General features: G+C 46.6%; 1 protein-coding gene across 2 annotated transcripts in view; it reads left to right on the forward strand.

The window, feature by feature from the left end:
• AFG3L2 (AFG3 like matrix AAA peptidase subunit 2) overlaps positions 1 to 18,937 on the forward strand; it is a 217,583-nt gene that overhangs the window by 76,880 nt on the left and 121,766 nt on the right. For both annotated transcript variants that reach the window (XM_078687596.1, XM_078687597.1), the window contains 2 exons: positions 263 to 387; positions 17,131 to 17,401. In XM_078687596.1, coding sequence (XP_078543722.1) covers positions 263 to 387; positions 17,131 to 17,401 — 396 coding nt within the window. The remainder of the gene's footprint in view (positions 1 to 262; positions 388 to 17,130; positions 17,402 to 18,937) is intronic.

An 18,937-nucleotide genomic window follows, 5' to 3' on the forward strand; every position in this document is an offset into this window, starting at 1 on the left:
ATTTGTCTTGCTTTTGTAATTACTAGTCAGTCGGTCAGTCAGACAAAAATATCTTTATTCAGATAATCAAATATCCATAAAAGAAAATCCACATTAAGAACACATGAAAACATATAAAGTATAAAATCTGAAATAAAACAATTCATCAGACACAAAAGTGATGTATAAAAGCCCTACAGTTTCAACAGCTTTTGTAATGACTAACTTTTTATGAATTAATTTTCCACATATAATAGATATATTTTGTGTTTTGTTATTGTAGCAGTACGTCTGGTTTAATATCGGTAGTGTGGATACCTTTGAAAGAAATCTGGAAACGGCACAACAAGAGTTGGGAATCGAGGGCGAGAACAAGCTTCCTGTAGTGTACTCCGCAGAAAGTGATGGGTAAGAGACTGCACAAAGTATGTCCACTAAACATTATGATTGCCAGCAGCACACTCTAGCTCCCCAAGGGTCTCACCATTACATAACTTATATTAGCATCCCGGATGGATAGATGGGAGCTGCTCAGCCAATCCTCTGGTGTGTATTGGTGTGGGAGCTCTGCAAGAGTAGGAACTCTCTCCCCTAAAAGCCAGTGGTGTGAAATATGCAAATATTTTTCTTATTTCTCTTGACTGATTTGGGGTTCCTCTTAACAAAGGGAGTGGCCATGAGAGCCATCTGAGAATCTGTGCCTGCTTCTGGAAAGGCTGAGTGAACACTGCAGGAGAGTAGAGCAGTTTTATAACTTATTAGAAAAGAAACCGCTCGTGCTCACTTAGAGCTCCCAATTTGTTTTATGGATGGAGTGCTTATTGCCCTTATCTGCAGTGTGGAGACAGCTCTTAGTTACCATATCCTCATTATGTGCCCTCACCTTCCTCTCAGGCCCATAATTGGGGAATGATAAGTAACAGCAGTTATTGCCCAAAAATGCAGGAAATAATGCATCGCAATTTTATAGCCTAACGCTGAGAACTACACCGGTTTTAAAATACCCTCTCCCTGAGTTGTATGCCTGCCGCCTGAGCTACAGGGAATGGCATACAAAGGGTTGCAGGTATTGAACAACTGGTATGGCATGGGCTGTAATGCTAATATAATATTTCACCTAAACCTTTAGAAACCAGGGAATGTTGAAGCAGAAGATCTCCACAACTAGTTATTCCTGTCCAGCTCATTCCCCTTCAGTGGATCGTCCAGCTTTCTAATTTTTTAATACAATGTTTTCCATATTCTTTTGAGATGAATTAGGTCATGTTTGGTCTTCCAGCTCTCTGTGGGACAGCCTACTTCCTCTTAAGTCTCACAGTGTGTATTATCTCTTTGGCATTCATAAAGTTAAATTGCTTATCTTTGGCACAGTATTGAAATGGGACTGTTGTAGGTGTGTTGAACTCCATTGAACCTCACCAATGTGCCCTCTAATTACTTTGCTCTGTGTGCATGTTCAATCCTCCAGGATTTTTTCTTTTGAAATTAGTTTGCAGACCCTTCTCTGGGGATTGTATTGATTAGGTAGCTATTCAAAAGTTAAGCAGTCAGCTGCTAGAAGTCTCTATCATATGAATAAGTTACTTACCTGCTGAAGCGCCTTATCTAGAGACTATATCTAGCTGCAGATTCCTTACTGACCCACCCATCCTCTCGTCTCTGCAATCGGATTTCTAGGGACAGGGATGACCCCTTTCAGGGCCCTAGTTCTGACACACCAGTGGTCAGTGCTCTCCATGTCTCCGCGCTTCTGGTGTGGAAAGTCATACAAAGTAACTGACGTCAGTGTTCCTGGGTGGCGCCTATATAGGCATCACAATGTCACATCTGGCGCAGGAGACGCAGACAATGGATGCAGAGCCGATCAACGCCACCTACCGGCTGGTAGGAGTACTGCTCACTAAAAATCTTCCCGATCTAGTCTGAATCCTGGGGAAATTTAAAAGGTAAGGAATGTGTGCCTTGATATAGTCTCTAACAGATAAAGTGTTATCGAAGGTAAGTAACTTGTTGTTCTAGGTGCAACATTTCAATTCTTTTTGACGTCACTACTGTCCATTATTTCAAGAGACAGGGGGGCTGGGATTGCGTACCTGTGCTGGGAGGCGAATGACTATGGAAGTCGCCGCAGTAACAGAGAATCTTCGCAGTTGCGACACACCTGACTCTCCCTCAATGTGAGGGTGATTCTCTCAGCCTCATCTTGTTGGCGGGCCGCAAATAGAAACTACATCCTGAGGGCATTGAAGAGATCTTTGCCAGATTAGAGTTTCCCACAACCCAGAACAGAAATGTCCTTGGTTTTATGCTACATCCTCCCTCTGAAATGGTTCCCTTGGGATGCCTTCAGGTGGTTTAGCTCGTCTCTGGGCCTACCATGAGTTTCCACCTATCCCGCTCATATCCACTGCAGAAAGTGTGGGAGGGTGGGGAACCAATGACAAGGTGAGGAATTAGTAAACCAATCTGTTGGGCACTCTTTTCCTCCTGCTCAGAGCGAACATGCTTTTGCAGCAGTATGTTCTAGTCTTCTACCCCATTCCCCAGACGCTGCTGCTACACATGTGGAGATTGACTGGTGACAGTTAAAACTCCCTTTCTCTTTCTGTTGAGGTCATAGCCATCATCAGTCTGGAAGCGTTCCTTTAAATCCATCTACACAAGCCGCTCGAAGAGATTTTTGCTGTAGCATGAGTCAGGAGGCAATGTTCCTTTTAAATCTCACCTATCTGACATTTTGAGGTTTGTGTTGTCCCTTGCATAAGGCCTACTGGTGGCTATGGTTAAAAGGGTAAGTAGTAGCCTTGTGTTTATGTGCCTCCTGATCGACCATCCCTCCTTAATTGTCCACTAGTTGCACATTTTCTGAAAGGTTTGCTTTACTTGTTCGCTCCCACTCTATTCATTGTGCCTCGGTGTGATGTATATCTTGTTTTGACCTCCTTGATGACATCTATGTTTTTTTTAATTGTATTTATTGGTTTTTACAACATACAAGGCATGTTAACGTACAGAACATCAAACACTAACATATAGCCATTTCCAGGCTCGCATAGTAAATCATCCCATTTCAATACAAATCTTAAATCTTGTCCGTTTACATCCACCAATATACATAGTATAGATCGATTGGGCGCACAGGTGAAATCAAGTAAGCATGTTACATCAGAAGTCATAAATACATAGTTAATATCAATAGGTAAATCAGGTGAGGTTATTTTGCATATCACACACATAAACATTGACAAGTGCAATAGCGCAGGAGTTACAACACCCCAATTCACTTTCTCCCATTATATTCGCACTCCTATCGAATCACCTCCGCAGAGTTATATCGATCGTGCCCACTCCAGGAAGGGCTCCCATATCTCACGTGGTCTGGAAATGGAAGGCATTTGTTCCCAAAATAACTTCAATTGAGTATGCCCATAAGTTACATCAGATAGCCAGTTTGCGAAGTTTGTCCCGCACATATCCCAGTATCCCCAGCAGCGGGGAGGGAGTGTCAACCCTGCCAACAATCTTGTTTACAGCATCAAACACCGCATTCCAACATACATGCAGTCTCGGGCAGTCCCAAGCCACATGCAGGAACGTCGCCTGTGTGCACCCACATCTCCAACATCTATCATCCTCCCTTAATTTCATGTGCATTTTAGACTGATTGGTGTCCTGTAGTATCTGCGCAGAAATTTAAAGTGAATGAGCCTCAGGCGGTAGTTGGGCGATAGCTCAGCCAGTTGGCCACAGCAGTACTCCCACTGGTACTCTGTTATTTGCGGTATTAATTCGCCATTCCAGAGTTCCAAGGATTTGAGCGACAGGACAGGGTAGTTGGTCTGCATCGTGGTGTATAAGCGTGTCACTAATTTCCTAGCTGAGGGCATTTTGAGAACGTTTTCCAGCGGTAGCAGCGTAGGGGGGCCTCGGGGAAGTCCGTGCCCAGCGCACGGCATGTAGCCCGCAGTTTGTGATATAAAAATGTTTCCGCAAAGGGCATAGTCTGCTCATCTCCCTCAGGTAGGAGAGGCCCAAATCTATTTTCAGGGTAAAGGTCAGCAAATGTCCTGAGCTTCAGATGCTCAGCCAAGGCTCTGCCAGTTCCCCCTCCATACATGGCATCATAGGATTGTTCTCTAACGGCATGGACGGCGCATATAGTATCAACCGTCCCGCCCTCTTTTGCAATTCGCGCCATGCCCACCTCACCATCTCAGCGGTGTCAACGTCTTCTCTCTGAGGTTTCGCATTGTGATATAGAGCGACGGATAGCGGCACCGGTGCCAAATTGTCTCTCTCAACTGCAACGTGTGGCTGGAACGGGGTCTTATGTATCCAAAAATGAAGGAATTGAGCCTGTGCACATAGGGCATAGAGCCTCATATCCGGAGCGCCTAGTCCCCCTTGTCGCAATGGAAGGGTCAACAGATCCCACGACACCCTTGCCTGTCCATTCGCCCACACCAGGGACAGCAATTGCGAGCGCAAGAGTCCATACAAATGTTGAGTCAGAGGAATGGGCACATTTACAAATAAATATAAAAATGTAGGCAGGATCACCATTTTAGCCAGCGCCACCCTCCCTGCCACAGAGATAGGCATTTTGGACCAAATAGCGACCTTCCCCTCCAGCCAGGTATAAGCTCTGCCAAAATTTAGGTTCCAGAGTTCCTGGAGATTCCTACTCAGCCACACCCCAGGTATTTCACCTCCGTTTTCTTCCACCGCAGTGGGAATACCGACGAGACCTCCCTTGTACCGTCTGTAAGTGGGAAAATCACAGACTTTGCCCAGTTTACGGTTATGCCAGCAAAGCCTCCAAATCGTATAAACTCTCGCTGCACTGGATCAAGATTTTCGGCTGGATCTAGTATGTATCGGGTAACATCATCAGCATACATGGATATCAGAAGACTCCGTGTACTGAACCCAATGCCTCTAGCAGTGTGGTGCGGACGTATCCTCGCCGCCAGCGGCTTCATGGCTATGGCGAACAAGAGAGGCGAGAGTGGACACCCCTGTCGCGTCCCTCTAAAGATGGGCAATGTTTCCGACACCATGCCATTGACCCTAACGCGTGCCGTGGGGAGAGCATATAACAGCTTAATCCGATTTACAAACAGTGGACTGAAAACCATGCGTTGTAGCACCTGAAATAGATACGTCCACTCCAAAGAGTCGAACGCCTTAGTCGCGTCTAAAAAAATAGCTGAAGCTTGGATGTAGGTAGTGTATTACTGAAAACAGCGTGCGCAAGTTATGTGATGTTGATCTACCCGGAATGAAGCCGGACTGATCAGGAAGGGCAATCATCAGGAGCATCGGCTGTAACCCATTGGCCAAAGTTTGGCATAGATCTTAACATCCACATTAATTAGTGAGAGCGGCCGGTAGGAGTCTAGTTCTACTTCCGCTTTGTCGGGCTTCAATAGTGTGATGATCAAAGCTTCGCGCATAGAGGGTGGCAATATTTCCATCTCCAGGGCTTCCTCATATACTGCCAGTAATCTGGGCGCCAGCTCATCAACATAGGCCTCATAAAAGGCAGTGGTTAACCCATCCGTTTCAGGAGCTCTATTTAATGGGAGGCTTTTTATCACTTGTGCAATGTCGTCTGAGGTGACAGGTAAGTCCATATACAATCTGTGGTTGTCATTGAACCATGCAAGCGTAACTGACTCAAAGAATTCAAGCATGTTATCAGATTGTGGTTCCCCACATGATTTATAAAGGTCAGAGTAAAAAGCATGGAATTCAGTCAGCACTTCACACTGTACCCTTACCATTTCACCATCCATACCTTTAATCTCATGTACCCATGATACATCATTTGTGACTTTGATCATGTTCGCTAGTGTCCTCCCCGGTCTGTCACCCTCTCCATAGCGCCTTGCCTCTGCATTTTTCCCAAGAAACTTAACCTCCCTGTTCGCCTCCTCTTCAAATTCCAACAACTTAGATTTAAGTAGGCCCGCTGTCTCAGCATCTGCATTTGAATACATCAGCCCTTCTAGGTCTTTTATCTGGGTCTCTAGCGACGCCAATGTCCCCCTTCTAGCCTTCAACACCCCCACCTGTCGCGCTGTACACTGCCCCCGTATTACCACTTTAAATTTATTTTATTTATTTTTATTTTGAAAGTTTTGTATAGCTCGAACAAGATCTTTGCAGATATCAGAGCGCTTCACATAGAAAGGGGGAGCATGAGGGAACATAGTCAAACAGGTAAGTAAAAATGCTAGTAGTACAAACACGTGGTAGCCTAGAACATCACATAAATCATTAATACATATAAAACAAATAATCCACGGGGTCGAACAAGGAGTACAGATCAGTGCGGTGTCTTAACAAAGTTCAGAATAGCACTTCAAGTGTATTTAGCCATGAGGATAGCTTTTACTTCTTTCTTAAACAGTGTAGTGGAGGAGATAAGCCTCGTTTCAGGGGGGAGTGCGTTCCAGATCCTGGGTGCCATTCCTGAGAAGGAGCGTTTATAAGTTTTTTCTTTCCGGAATCTTCGAGGCTTCAGCAGAAGATTGTTTGTGCCTCTGGTGTTTCTAGAGCCGCCAGAGATTGTCAGCTTCTGAGTGAGATAGCTTGGTGAGCTCATGTGGACAGCTTTGTGCGTCATGCAGGCGATTTTCAGATGTATTCTGGCTTCGAAAGGCAGCCAGTTCAGGTGTTTAAAGTCAGGGGAGATATGTGAGTGTTTTTTTGAACCAGTGATGAGTCTCGCTGCAGCGTTTAGAGAAGCTCTTAGGGGAGCAGTAGTAGTTAGGGGGAGTCCGCAGAGGGCGATGCTGCCATATTCTATTCGAGGGATGACTAGTGCTTGTACTGCAGTTTGGAAGTCATTGGCAGGGAGGAAGGGCTTAAGTTTCCTCAGGGTATGACTTAGTTGCCCTGCTGATATGTTGCTGCATATATCCGACCTTATTTCTTCTTTAAAAGCCTCGTCTAATAGTGCATGTTGAGGTAGACGCCAGGTGAAGACGTGTGGCGGGACCCCAGGAATAGACAGCCGGAGCAAACAGGACGCATGATCAGATAAGGACCTCGCCATGTGCGACTCCTCCACCGTCCATGCAGCCACCTCTTTAGATATTAACCAGAAGTCCAGCCTTGACCAGGCCATGTGGTGTGTGGAGATACAGGTGCCCTCCCTTAGTGTAGGATGCCGTTCCCTCTAGATATCCGAAAGGTTACCATCTACCATTATAGCCGCAAGAGCCATCCTCGCCTGTGGGTGCAGTGTCCTCGCTGTGCCGCGTCTATCTGCGTCATCTTACAAAACAGCATTATAATCTCCTCCCCAGATAATCGTACCACAGCCCATCGCCGCAATTCTCCACCATAACTGTCTAAAAAAATCAGGTGAATCCGTGTTTGGGCCAAACACTGCCGCCAAGGTTACCTCACGTCCACAAAGTCTCCCCTTTAATAAGATGAAACGCCCCTCGGTGTCTAAGTCTGCATGTGTGCACTTCCAGTCAGTGCCTTTCTTAACAAGAATGGCCACCCCCCTTGCATAGTTTGAGTACACTGCTGAATATGTCTTCCCCCATCTGGCATTTTTCAGCTTCTGAGACAGTGTGACATTAATATGCGTTTCCTGCAGAAAACATAGATCTATATTATGCCGTGTTAAATATGCATGCACCAGTCTCACCTTACAGCCATCATTCAAACCTCTAACGTTCCAAGTGATCATGTTCAATTTAGTCGCATTAGACGTCATTTAAAATCCCCAGTATCAACAATTACGCCCAACTCTGACATATTGGAGGACAGATAGAAGAGGTGCATACCACACATGGCTTCTGCATCATGGCCCAAAAACACACAAACACACCCCCCCCACCTCCCACACCAACCCCCCAATCAGGTTGTAGTAGAACCCTCCCAAACCCGTTAACCATAAAAAACAAAAGTTTCATAGGGAACCTTCCCTGGGGGGCGAGGTTACGCCGTCATACACCCCCACTTTCGCAGGGTGACTAGGGTTGTTGAAGAAAATGCTTCGGTCTTGCTAAGAGAATATATCGATCACATACACATCCACCCCTGCTCTGGGGGTCCCGTGAGGCTAACCCTTATATCCCATCGGCATAGAACAACTTGTGGAATCAGACCAACTTATAATCCAAAACATGACCCATCAAGTATACAGTAAAACCCAACAAGTTAGTCGTTGTCACTCATCCTGTTTTCAGCGTTTTTTTCAAGTTCTCCTTTTTTCCTGGTCGGTTTGCCAGCAACATGTTTGGCGAATTTCAGGGCAGACTTCGCATCTGTGAAATAATGTGCCTTGCCATCATGCGACACCTTCAGTTTTGCTGGGTATAACAAAGAATATGGGATTTTCGCATGCAGCAGCAGTGTCTTTGCCGGATGAATTCTCGTCTTGCAGCTTGCACCAACGGTGTGAAGTCCGGATAAAACGAAATCGAGTTTCCCTGATGAGTTATCTGACCTTTCTCTCTCGCCAGACGTAATATGACATCCCTGTCCTGATAGTTTAATAATTTGACCAAAATAGGGCGAGGTGTACTACCCACCGGTGGTCTCTGGCCTAGCGTCCTGTGCGCCCTTTCCACTACAAACACTGACGATAAATGCGGATCGAAGAGATCGTGGAGGAGTTCAGTCATGTACGTTTCCATCTTGGACATGGCCGTCGTTTCCGGAATTCCCGTTACTCGGAGGTTACTTCTACGTGATCTCGCTTCCAAATCATCATTTTTAGCTCGTAATTCGTCCAACACCTTATCCATTTGTAGTATCTGACTTTTCGTCTCCGTCTGGAACTCGTGAAATTCCACGTGTCGGTTTTCAAGCCCATCTAGTCTGGTCTCATGTACAGAGATTTGTGTCTTGACAGTGTCCAGCTGCTGGGTCAACGTGTCTAACTTGGAGTCTATACTCCCAAGGCTAGTTCTCACCTCCAACAAAAGCGCCTTTACGTCTACTCCCTTCGCACCAGCCTGCGATTCTGTGTCGGGCCCTCCCTGTGCCCCAGTGTCGGAATCCGCCTGCCTGGCTGACCTGTGGGTGTCAAAAGTTATTTTAGGCTGCTTCAACTCTTGTTTTCCCATGTTTGACACCAGACTATAGGAGCGCGGGGATGTGGCAGCGCACCGTAAGCCGTTAATCTGTCCAAATCACACCCCAATACACTCGGACAGATTACGGTAAGGTCCTCACGCAAGATCTACGGGTTGGACAAAATGGCGGGTCAGTGTGCCACCTTCACCACGTACAGGATCACCACAACTCCAATGGCGCTGCTCGTCGGCAGGTCCGCTCCCCACCTCTCCGCGGCAGTACCACAGGCAAGCACGGCAACCAGGGCAATATGCCCAAGTTCAGGTAGTGGCTTAAATAGGCAGAGAGGCCACCGGCCCGCTCCACCTCCTCACCTCACGACAGTGATACTTGGTGAGCAAGAAGAACCCTCACCACTTACTTTGTGGCGATCAGTGAAATCAAAAAGGGGTTGGTGATGGACAGAGTATCTGAGGTAATCAGAACACTCCTACCCAGTCGACAGATCAGGGCTTGATCCATCACCGTTTTTTAGCTCACTGCACCATCCCAGTTCAGAACCTGGCTATATGCAAATTAGTCTGTCCCTGGCCCAGTGCATCATGGGAACAGGGCAGACCAAACTACCAAGCCATTTCTTCACTGGAAAGGAAACAAGCTTCCGGGGACCGGTTTCTGGCATTACAGCCGTCTTCGGCCTGGCTTGCTTGAATCCTGATGGTGCAGTGAGCAAGGGACTCATGTCTGAGCATACCCTTCCACACTCATGGTGGCCAAAATAATTTCAAAAAGGGGGTGGTGATGGACAGAGTATCTGAGTTAATCAGAACACTCCTACCCAGTCAACAGATCAGGGCTTGATCCATCACCGTTTTTTAGCTCACTGCACAATCAAGATTCAAGCAAGCCGGGCCGACGACGCCTGAAATGGCAGAAACCGGTCCCCGGAAGCTTGTTTCCTTCCCAGTGTAAGAATTGGCTTTTGTAGTCTGGTCTGCCCTGTTCCCATGATGCACTGGGCCAGGGACAAACTAATTTGCATACAGCCAGGTTCTGAAACTGGGATGGTGCAATGAGCTAAAAAACGGTGTTGGATCTAGCCCTGATCTCTTGACTGGGTGAGAGTATTCTGCTTAATTCAGAGACTCTGTCCATCACCACCCCTTGTTGTAAATATGATCAGTGAAATCAGTCAGTCCCACAGAGCTGCCTCGATTTCCCCCTCACGAGCAGCAATCACGTAGCGCAGCTCGTCCTTCAGCATGCCGCCATTTTCTATGCAACTGCGGCCTCGGGTCCGGACATTCCCAGCCACTATTTCACTCGCTCCGCGTGTTTGTCGCAGGGTCGCAATGTCATTTCAGCCTTTCCGAAGGCCATACATCTCTTTCAATGGGCACTGATTCACTATACTGTAGCGTACACAGGCAGTCAGAGAAGTTACGTCCATAGCTCACCAAGGCCTCTAACGCTGCGGACTTTATTTTCGAGGAAGCCCAGCGCCCTCCGGCCTCAGTCTGCACGTCGCCTCCGCAATCACCAGTTTCCGACCAGATCTCTGCCAATTCGGCACTTCCGCCCTCCAAACTTTCACCGCCGATGTCTCTAAGGTACACCTCCTCAGTGCACTGCAAATACTCTGATTTTGACACAAAGGAAGCAGGATAAATGTAGGATTAATCACCTAGCCGGCGGAGCTCGCCTAGGCAGCGGCCATTTTGCAGCTCCGCTAGCCACGCCCCCCGATGACATCTATGTTCGAGTTGATGGACAGATGCTCAGCTTGTATTTTAACTCTAAAACCAAATCTGTGGGTGGCGATTACCTTTGCTCACAGGGTCAATAAACTTCATGGCAGCGATGCCTCACATCCGGGGCATGCATTGATTGGTACCTTGCCCAAGCTGGGTTGCATGATTTCCTTAGTTAACCAGCAGTAGTCAGTCCCATCGCTCAAAGAGGTCCTGCATCAGGACTCATTAATAACGTGTAAAATCGAGGGAGGAGCCAAGATGGCGATCGGACTGGAAGTGTAGGCTCCCGGCTCCTCAAGCCTCCGGGCCCCGCACGGACATCCTGTTCACGATCCTGAAATTGAACTGCAGCGGGGTGACGGTGAATACGCGCCGACATCGCTCGCGCAATCCCGTAGCCTCTGCCGGCCTTCTAACCGGAGATATCCGCAAGACTGATTTGCGGCCCCAGCGACCCTGAAGCCGCGACCTCGGCTGCGAAACATGGCCGGGTGTTAGCTTGTCAACACCGGCCAGCCGGGCCTGGGCGGAGTCGGTCCGCCGGACGCTGTGCATACCGAGGGGGCAAATTTATGGCAGGAGCTCTGGTTGCTACACGACGCGGCCGGATTGCATCCTCGAGGTGGGGGCTTGCTGGAAATACTGTCTGCCTGAGGAGCGCTGAGGGTGCGCTGTGTCCGCTCCGTCTTCGATTCTGCCCGGTGTTCATGGGACGCTCCCGAATTTGCTGCGAGCGCTGACTCGGAGTGGGGATGACCATCACTGTCTACCGCTCCTTGGATGTGTGTTTTGCAGGCCCCCGAGAGTCGGGTTGTTGTCTATCCGAGCCGGACTCGTCCCTGTCCTACCTTCGCTCTCCCTACAAGATGGAACCGCGTAATGGCTGCCTGAACGAGATGCAGCACATTAACCTGCCTTTTGAAACACACTGTGCTTGGGACTGCGAGTTACCGAGTGGTGCTGTGATGAGGGAGGCACAGCCCACTCTGTCTCGCGGTGATATTCTGGCTGCTCTCGATGACTTACAGTCCGTTTGGAAGGTTGGTTTTCAAGCGTTGGGGAAGAAGCTTGACGATCTTACGCTTACACCGGGGCGATTGCGGTCGGATGGCTCTCCGGTGCGTGAGGGCTGGCCCTTTACTGTTTTTGAGGGGAGTACTGTGGTTGCACATGGGTGCGGTGGAGATCGGAAGACCCTAGACTGTGTTGGTGCTTATGAACAGATGTCCGTATCCCTCTACTATCCTGCAGGATTCCTTTCCCGGCAGGGGATGGTGGTCTCGTCTATCGTAACGCCGCTAATGGCCCAGACACTGTTTCAGCAACGGTTGGCTCCCGTGACTGCTTCCTTTTTCCTCGCCCTTGTATTCTTGCTATGGACTACGAGTCATGAGATGGATCTGGGGGTGAGGGTCGTAAGTGAAGATGACTCTGTCGGTGGTCGGCGACGTCCATTTTGTATTCCCATGTTGCTCTTCTACCAGGTGTGGCTACTCTGCTCTCCTAGATCGGCTGAGACGGGACTTATTCGGCGGACATGCCTCGGGGGACTTATAAGATCAGGCCAGGGCTAGGTGGGTTTCTTTACCGATTGACATTTGTGTGGCTGGCGGAGGAGCGGTTTGGCGCGCTCCTGTGCTATACTTCTTGGCGCAGTGCATGATGATTCTCCCCATTCTTATTATATTACTCGATTATTGTTGCTTACTGTGGCTCTTGGGGTAGAGGATAAATACATGGCCGGGGAGACCGGGAGCCTGTGTGCGTGATCGGCCCTCCTCTAGTTTGTTATATATAACTTTTCTTCCTTTTCTTCCCTTTTCTTTTCTGTCTCTATATTTCGGGTACTCGTTTTTCGGGCGACAGGCACACTGTTAAGGGGGGGGCGGGCCGTAGCCTCTACATGCGTGCAGGGTGGGGGGTTGGGGGGAGGGGTTTTGTTTTGTCCTTTTAGTTTCTATGGGCCTTTGTTTCTTCTCTCTTCTTTTCTTAGTTCTACTTATCTTTTTCCTTCTTATTTTGGGTCAGTATGGAGGCTGGGTGGTATGCCATTTGCTGCTTCTCCTTTTGGTGTCCACAATCACATTCTTGAGGTTGTCCTACGTGTATGGGGTGGGTAATGCTAGGTATGACATTTGATTGTATGCTTTTATCCTGCCCAGTATAATCTTGTGCCGCTATCCCGATTATGACTCTTTTGCTTTGTCGACATCCTGCTGTGTACATTGCCCACCCTGAGTTTTTCGATGGACTGTATGGTCTCTGATCCTTCTTGTCTTATAATTTAGAAAATGAACCTTATTTACTCCTACACTCGGTGGTTGCATTCCCCTTACGTGAGATTTAGGATACTTGCTGTTTTTGTCTTTGGGGACTGCTGAGCTTTCTTATCGTTGTCTTACGTGCAATGACCTGCTTTCGAGGCTGGCCAGACTGGTTGTGGGCCCGTAACTGTATACCATTGGTGCACAATAAAGGTTTAAAAAAAAAAAAAACGTGTAAAATCTGCAGGAAGACTTGCCTGTCAAAGAAAAGGTTATTTACCTTATTTACTGATATTTTTGTGGATACATAATCTTCTGCGTATTACTCAGTGCTCTCACTCCTCCCTGATGACTTAGTGTTGTGTGCTGTATTTGTCGCTGTTACAGCTTTAAGCTCTTCTCGACACCTCTTGATGAGGCCTGGGCAAGATTTCACGAACTGACATAAGTGCACCAATTGCATCCTAACATGCACCAGTGACGTCACACCAGGAAATGGAGTCTCGGCTGGAGCAGCGTGGGGCAGGAGAGTCTTTGGTGCGAAAATAATTTCCCAGACCAGTCTTTAGCCTAGAAAGAATATTAATAAGCTCATAATGTGAGGAATCTGCCGGAAGGTTATTTATCTACCAGAAATATTGTTAGTGAAAGTAAGTAACTTTTTTGTTTGGACATTGCATTTTGGGCACTAAAAGGAAGACTAAACGGCCATGTTAGGTATGTTTCATCAATATTATGAGTGCGTGTCTGTGAGCGCACTTTTGTATGTTTTGGAACTTGAGATTACTTTGACATTAATTTGATTAACTTCTTAGGTTGTTCAGATAAGTTGTGAAATTCCCTGTGTCCTTCCAGAACCTGGGACTGGGTTAAATATATATTTTTAATTTACAGATGTAATAATGAATTCCTTGACAAAGTTTATTTCAGCAAAATACTGATTTTATTCTCAAAAGATTCCCTTCTCCGTCAGTGGGTTATTTCTAGAGCATGCTATTCATCATTCGCAAAATATCCATGGTCCCAAGTAGGGTATTTTACTGGTGACAGGCCCCACAATTAGAACACTCCTAACCCAGGATTCCAGACTTTAGTTCACAAACACTTACATTTCATTTCAATTGCACTTAAAGCACCAGCGCTACCACCAGGAGGCATCCCCTCATTTGCATTGGGGTGTGCCCTATGCAAATGAGGGAATTCCTTTGGCTCTGCGCCCGCGCCATATTACAGACGTGGGCGCAGAGGCAAAGAAGCTCTCAGGGGGTGTACTCACAGTGCGCCACCTTCTAGGTGAGAGCAGCTCTCTGGAGGGGAGAAAGGTTTCCTATGGCACCCCAGACATCACCTTGCAGGCGGGTGCAGTCACTGACTGCACCCACCTGCAAGGATATCTCTAATCCCCTTTAAAAGTGCAGCCGGGTTGCCGCCTGCAATGTGAAACCTCCGTGTTTTCACATGAATGCGCTGCCTCCGAGGCAGCGCAAGTTCGCGGCTGCCCTGGGGCAGCGCATTCACCATAATGGAGAGAATTGTTTACACCCAGCACACCTTTTAAAAGGCTTGCCGAGTGCAAAAAATGACAATGCGCAATACAGCCCCAGATCTATTCCAACTCTAGTCTCCTCTTGGCAACATTGGCCACTTAACATAAGAATCAACATCCCAAGGTAGGCAGCACCTCAAAAAGAAGCAACTGCCAGATCTCAGGACTCGGACTGAAGCTTTCTCCAGTCACATCAAATAGGCCCTCACAGAGGCAGGACCAGTATTCACATGTATATTAGCACTGCCATGCCAAGTGCAGTAATCCAGCACCCGTACCACACCTAGAACAAATGCCTGACAAGGGTGTAGGTCCATCTTCTCAAGTTTTACCCGAGACACATACGTCTGATGTGGAAACTTATAGAATTCATGTATGCATATAATTCATTATTACTGTTAGCCTACAAGCAGGTATTTGTCCACTGAGCATCCATCATTTCAAATCCTAGTTTGTCTTTTCTTGCCTGATGCTATCTGTGCACTGTGGGAGGTCTGGCAGCCCTCCATCTTGCATACATAATGAAGATTAGCAGCCACATGCATCAAGCGATTTAGGAATCGCAAACGGTGCGAATCGCAAAAATCGGCCGTTTGCGATTCCTAAATCACTATTTGGGATGCATCAATCAAAAATAAAAGAAATCGCTATTTTTGCGATTTCTAAAAATGCAATTGCATTTAAGGAATCGCAATTTGCGATTCCTTAAATGCAATGCATGACATCTTTAAAAATTGCGAATTCGCAATTAGGAGGAAAAAATTACCATGAGGTTGGACCTCATGGTAATTTGCGAAAAATCTGACAAATGCATTTTTGTGCTTTTTTCACACTGTCATGTTGTGCACACACATGCCCTCAGGGCATGTGTGTGCACAACATATGTGCATAGATTGATTTCAGGGGTGCAACAGGGTGTCCTTTGGACACCCCTGCACCCTTGAAATCGCAACCTCAATTTGCGATTAGCTAATTGCGAATCGCAAATTGAGATTGTCTTCCCATTCATTCTTATGGGCCTTTTGGCCCATAGGAATCAATGGGAAGGGATTCCTTAATTGCGATTCGCAAATTGTGAATCGCAATTAAGGAATAATAAGGATTCGCTAAATAAATTGCGAGTTTTTGATGCATTGCCGTTAGCGATTCCTTAATTGCGATTCCTTAATTTTCGCAATTAAGGATTTGCTAACGGCAACAATGATGCATGTACCTGTAAGTGCAGTGGGTGCTCTACTCTCATGATACACCTCACCAAGGGTGATTCTTTGAAGTAGGGAAGTAGGGCAGCTCTATCTGGATTGCATTATGCAAAAAGAACATGGCCAGTTGGCTAATTGGACTGCCCCCCTCAGCTGATTTAGTGTCTGCATATAGATGTTCCAACATCGTTCAGTCCATCGCCTCCATTCATCTATTACATTTGCTTTGAAGTGTGACCGCTAGGCCCTGAATTGCAGTTTTGTGACAAGTGAGAAGAGTGATGTTACCCTATGTACCCCAATAATCGGTACCACACCTTCAATGATGCATGACTTGCCTAAATCTCACCTCTAGGGGCATTATGGCTGCTGAGCAACGACCTGACTAAAGACCGATATCTAGCCATGATTCTCTCGGTGCTCCTCTGTAGGAATTTCGATAGTCGATGCAAACAGAAAAAGGTGATTTGGGCCTGCAACACAAATAATACCCCTGGAAAAGAAACCTCTAGGCTGGTTGTTGCATATTGTGCAGCCAACCCTCATTCTAGGTATTTAACCTTCCCAAATCAGTGGCATCTTTGTGGATTACAGACCCGCAAAAAATATGCAGGGTGACGTGAATGGGCATTTTTTTTAAACGCATGCCGCAGTCTAGGTAACACCACCAATTTTATGAGGGCAATGCAGTTAATCATAGATGGGGGCAGTTGGAACCACCATGCATCCTAAGCTTCTAGCTCTTTGAGGGTAACAATGACATTTTTCATAAAGAGTGCACTCACAGGAACTGGTTCACTCCAAGGAATACACTACACTTACTGAACTGAGAGACATGACAATGACACCGGCAAACAAAACTGACACAGTGGGTGTTAGACTAGATCCTATGAGGTGACTTGCAGAGTTACAGAATGGAGGTGAGAGTGAGTGCATTGCTTCAAAGTTGATAATTTTCCTCTGTGGTTTTTCTCATGCATGGAGCATTTTTCAACTATGCTCGCTTTGTGCACCAGATTCTGTGTTCAGTGACCAAGGTCTTCACAATCATATGCTTGAAATTAGATGTTTTTTCCCAGTAGGAATATAACCTTCAATCTTGCTGGCATCACATGACCCCCTTTATTCAATTTTATAACGAGAGTCTGTGTCCCTTAGTGATGAGAAGTGCATTGTATCTTGAAATTAGAACTACTTACACTGCCCCACCCTAACTCTGCTAATTAAAAAAAATACACTTGTGTTGACCATTCTCCACTGGTCAGTTAAGACCTTATTTTCATGTTCTCTGTTGACCATGATTCTTGTAGAAAATCATGATTTCCTTTGCTTTTTCCTAGCTCTTTTATGCTGAGCATGCTTCCCACAGTTCTCATCATCGGTTTTTTACTGTATACATTGAGGAGGGGGCCAGCCGGTGGAAGACCAGGCAGAGGAATGGGCGGGCTCTTCAGTGTTGGTGAAACCACAGCTAAAGTGCTCAAAGATGAAATTGATGTCAAGTTCAAAGATGTGGCAGGCTGTGAAGAAGCAAAGCTGGAAATTATGGAATTTGTTAATTTTCTCAAGAATCCAAAGCAGTATCAGGATCTTGGAGCTAAAATACCAAAGGTAAGATCTTTGCTCTTTAAGAAGCGAAATAAAAATTATGTTTCCTAGAGACCCAATCATAACTATATGACAGAAGAGGTATGCCATCCTACAAGATCAACCCATGCATAAATATAGCCCCGCCTGGCCATACATGGGTAATCCAGCCTATATGTAGGGCAAGTACACAAAATGTGATTGAGACAAGCGGCTGTTCATTGATGGGGGGGAAATGCTCTATGTTATGTTACTATAACTTGTGGAGCGTACATATACGAAACGGTTTCTTGGCGCTGAGGTAAGTGGCCCAAAACAGCATAGATACTATTGATAGGCTTGCTTGAAGAGCAAGATCTTCAACATCTGTCTGAATTTCCCATAGTTTGAGTAATCCTAAGTTTCAAGGGCAGGAATTTCCAAATGTGAGGGACAGTAACTGGATTTCCGGCCCCACCTGTCCTTATCCTATTGAATTAAGGGATCACTCACTAGTGTAGATGAGTCGAGCTGAGATTTCTAATGGGGGGTGTATTTTTGGATGCAAGATTTAATAAAGGTTGGTCTTTTCATGTGAAAGGATTTAAACACTCTGCAACATGTTGTGAATATGGATTTCTTGGCAGCTGGTAGCCAGTGAAAATCTTTTGTCATTAAAGAAAAGTGTCAGTGTCTAGGGAGTTGGTAGATCAGCTACTTGGTTTTGAATCATCGGGAGCCTATGGGTAATGTAGTTGGGTAGGCCCAAATAAAGAGAATTGGCGTAGTCTATTATTGACATAACCAAGGCAATCAACAGGGCATCAACAGTGAGAAATATATTTTGATTCTGCAAAGTTGGAAGAAGCAGGAGGGTAATACCGAGCCAAGTTGCGAGCTGGACATCAGGGCCAGGCAGCTGAAATCCAGCAGTGATGGTGGCAGCATTCGTTCCATGCCCTCTGACAGGAGGGTCCACATACCCAAGGGTTTGGTGTCTTGATTTTGTGGTGGAAGATGTCCTAGACAGATGGTTTGAGGCCTGTATAATTGCACTCCAAATGCACAAGGACCTTGCGGCAGATTGGGGGGGATAGTCTTTGGAGACATAGCCCTAGTGAGGAGGGGGACACTCTACCTGCCCGAGAAGGAAGTGACATGATGAGATACCCACCATGAGGGAGTCCATAATCAGAAAGTTTGGTTTGACCCCAGAGAAATACAGACTGAATTTCAGGGATAGTCAGAAGATTTCCCAACAGACCTGGGTGAATTATGTGGATTCTTTTGTAAGGCACTGGAGGGTTGGGTGAAGGACAGCAGGGAAAACGATTCCCATGGGCTGTATAATTTGTTTGCAATAGAGCATATTTTCATTCTTTGCTCTCCACATCTGCGCCAACCCCTTATTGACAGTAAGCTCACTGACCCCAGACAGAATGCTAAGGTGGTGGACTCCTGGGTCAGCCCCAGGGTCCACTGGAAGGTATCTGAGGGGATTACCACAAAGGTAGACCGGGTCCTCACCAGAAGGTGAGGGGGCACAAAAAGAGCAATGAGTTCTCTAAAGGGGTCAGGGTT

The sequence above is a fragment of the Lissotriton helveticus genome, chromosome 4_1 (genome assembly GCF_964261635.1).
Source record: "Lissotriton helveticus chromosome 4_1, aLisHel1.1, whole genome shotgun sequence".
Lineage (NCBI taxonomy): Eukaryota > Metazoa > Chordata > Amphibia > Caudata > Salamandridae > Lissotriton > Lissotriton helveticus.